Source organism: Bison bison, unplaced genomic scaffold (genome assembly GCF_000754665.1).
Source record: "Bison bison bison isolate TAMUID 2011002044 unplaced genomic scaffold, Bison_UMD1.0 scf7180017864383, whole genome shotgun sequence".
Taxonomy (NCBI): Eukaryota; Metazoa; Chordata; class Mammalia; order Artiodactyla; family Bovidae; genus Bison; species Bison bison.
Genome location: NW_011494955.1, coordinates 1,041,840 through 1,044,982, shown reverse-complemented (window position 1 = coordinate 1,044,982; position 3,143 = coordinate 1,041,840). Strand labels below are relative to the sequence as shown.

Sequence of the window (3,143 nt, the reverse complement as noted above, 5' to 3'; positions counted from 1 at the left end):
TCACATCTATACTCGTACGAGTTGCTAGACAGCAGTCACCCTTACTTTAATGCGTTTGTAAAGTTTCATGATCAGGAAGGGTCGTTAATTAAAATAGGAATGTCTCCTCTTTCCCTATGCTCTGTGAGAATTTGTGTATTATTAGAGTTATTACTTTCTTAAGTTTCTCAAAATTTACCTATGAAGTTATCTGAGCCTGAAATGTATGCTCTCTCTTTCTTTTTTAATTATACTGGTGATGTATATAATTAGATACAAATCTCCTGTTTCTATTGTGTGATCTTTAAGCATCCAACAGTATCAACATATGCAGCATTCATGCAACATTTGATTGTTACCTAAATAGTGAGATAAGAAAATAAGAAATAAGAAAACTTATAAAATATTATTTATACATGTCCTGATGTTGTTTTAAAGCAGATCTCCAGAAACAAAAGATGTCATGAACTAAATCCTGGCAGCTGAATCTATAAGAAACATTGCCAAGAATGGATTTAGGTTTCAGAGCATCATTTCAGCATGAACCATCCAAGGAGGACCCAAAGTCAGCAAATACAGGCTTTATCCCCAGTCGAGGACCCACTCTGCAAACAGCAGAGGATATCTCTCAGTTGCAGAACACTCAGCCCGGCTTATTGCAAAATGGTAATAACTCACGTGCAAGGCAGGAACTGCAAAGACTCTATAAGTCATTTCACTTATGGCTGCAGCCAGAAAAACACAGCAAGCATGAAATTATTTTTCAACTTGCCCTGGAACAATTTATGATCAATAAGCACTGCAGTGAAAAGTCTACTTTGAAAGAGAAATGGAAAGCAAGTGGTGGAGACCTGGAGAAATTCACAGAAGACCTGCATGATGACTGCATAAAGCTACCTGATTTGGTATGTAGAGTGTTCTGACCTCTGGGATGAGGGGCAGAAAGGAGTAAGGAATAAATAATACATTCAGTTGTTGATGCCTGGAAGAAGAGAAAGAAGGGTTACTGTAGACCAATTATTAGTCAGATCACTCTTCCTCAGACAAATACTTACTATTCCAAGTAAGCAAGAATCAACATTTTATATGTTTATTCAGTCAGGCGTATGGGAACCAACATATTAATTAGAGTAATTGATTTTCATAGGTGAAGTGCTAAGAGGACCCCACTGAGAAAATGTCAATTGGGCAGAAACCTCAGGATGAGAAATGCCTTGACAAGAGCTGGTTCTTCCTTCAGAAAGCCTTGTTATGGTTCACTCAGTTGTGTCCGACTCTGTGTGACCCCATGGGCTGCAGCAGGCCAGGCTTCCCTCCCTCCACTATCCCCTGGAGTTTGCTCAAATCCATGTCCACTGAGTCGGTGATGCCATCCAACCATCTTATCCTCCGTCACCCCCTTTTCCGTTTGCCCTCAATCTTCTCCAGCATCAAGGTCTTTCCTAATGAGTTAGCTCTTTGCATCAAGTGGCCAAAGTACTGGAGTTTCAGCTTCAGCTTTAATCTTTCCAATGAATATTCAGGGTTGATTTCCTTTAGGATTGACTACTTTGATCTCCTTTCTCCTTGAAGTCCAAGGGACTCGCAGCATTCATCTTTTTTCATCATGGAAGACACACTAAAAAAGAAATTACCATGAAATTTGATACAGGCAGAAATAAGGGCAGGACAAAGAGGTATGGGAGCCCACAGTACAAAGATATTGGGAAAGCCTGACTGAGGTGGGTTTTCCAAAACCGGTTTTATCACATAGTAGATAAATAATCATGCCTTTTTTTTTTTTTTTTTAATAGGTCCATGTCCATATGCAGGGGCAGGAAGCCCTCTTTTCAGAAAATATGTCCTTAAAAGAAATCATCTTTCATCTAACCAATCAGTTGTCAACAGGAGGGGTGAACATGGGAACTCCGTCCTGGACTGTGCAAGATACGTCCCTGGAAACAGGACAAAGTGAGTGGGCAGAGCCCAGGTCCCAGAGGGGTGGCCCATGTGGGCTCTTTCTTGGGTGCAACTTCACTGAGTCACTTTTTTGCCCCCTACAGGAAATGAAGGTAAAGAAAATGATGGCAACATTTCTGTGAAAAGTGACAGTATTACTAGTCCAAGCAATCAGATACCTTCCCTAATCATTATCCAAGAAGAGAATCATCTGAGGCCGGAAGAAGGAGGTGTTTCTCTGGAGAATCCACGGAACTCCAGAAGAGGAGCAGGCCCAGGCCCCTCCAGGCCCCAGGATGGATCCCTGAAAGGACCCTCCTCTCAAGACGTCCTCATGGAAGTGGAACGAGACCAGGTCACCCCTGAGCCTGTTTCTACCCTCCAGAGCTCTGAGGGGACTTCTGCACGTGGGGAACACCAGGAAAGATCCCTCAGAGCCCCAGAAGTATACAGATGTGAGAGATGTCCCAAGACCTTCAGGTATTCCTCTCGGTTCAGAGTTCACCAGAAAAGACACAATAATGAGAGAACATATATTTGTGCCGAGTGTGGCAAAGGCTTCTTCCAGGCATCAGACCTCCATGTGCATCAGAGGATTCATACAGGAGAGAAGCCCTTTGTGTGCAGCACATGTGAAATGGCCTTCACCCACAAAACCAACCTTCAGGCTCATGAGAGAACCCACACGGGGGAGAAGCCCTATGAGTGTTCCCTCTGCCAGAGACGCTTCCGCCAGTCCTCCACCTACCACCGCCATCTTAGGTTTCACCAGAAAACTACCCTCAAAAGTGCTCCACACTAAATTAAGCTTCCTCGGCTACAGCCCCAATGTAATGGACACAAATATGCATGTGAATATGTGTATTTCCATAGTATTTCTCCATTTAGAATATACTTTATAATTTTCTCATGTTATTCCCATTGTCTCACACCACCCGAATGTAAGTTTAAGAAAGACAAGTATTTTCTCAGTTTTTTTTCACTAACTTATCTCAGGTGCTTTGAAATAGCTGACACATTTCCAACAACTAGTAAATATCTGCTGAGTACATGAATTTATCTTTAAGATTGGTGTTATTTTTAAAATTTAGCCCCACACGAGAAGACAGTGAGTTCCCATGCCAGAACACGCGACCACCAGCTCAGAGTGGTCCACTGAGGCTTCTGCTGCCTGCTACCCTGTTCTCTGTTCACACCCTTCATCTTGTGGGCTTCAGCTTTTCAGC

At 42.7% G+C, this 3,143-nt stretch overlaps 1 protein-coding gene across 1 annotated transcript; it reads left to right on the top strand.

Annotated features, from left to right (window-relative positions):
* The first annotated feature begins 488 nt into the window (after positions 1-488).
* On the top strand, positions 489-2,719 carry LOC105001654 (zinc finger and SCAN domain-containing protein 4-like). The gene is made up of 3 exons (XM_010858040.1): positions 489-884; positions 1,773-1,929; positions 2,022-2,719. The coding sequence occupies exons 1-3, from the start codon at positions 489-491 to the stop codon at positions 2,717-2,719; spliced, it is 1,251 nt and encodes a 416-aa protein (XP_010856342.1).
* Positions 2,720-3,143: the final 424 nt, after the last annotated feature.

Coding starts and splice junctions, on each gene's coding strand:
- LOC105001654 (XM_010858040.1), top strand. CDS start 489: ATGGATTTAGGTTTCAGAGCATCATTTCAGCATGAACCATCCAAGGAG. Junction 885..1,772: donor GCATAAAGCTACCTGATTTG/GTATGTAGAGTG, acceptor TTTTTTTAATAG/GTCCATGTCCATATGCAGGG. Junction 1,930..2,021: donor GTCCCTGGAAACAGGACAAA/GTGAGTGGGCAG, acceptor TGCCCCCTACAG/GAAATGAAGGTAAAGAAAAT.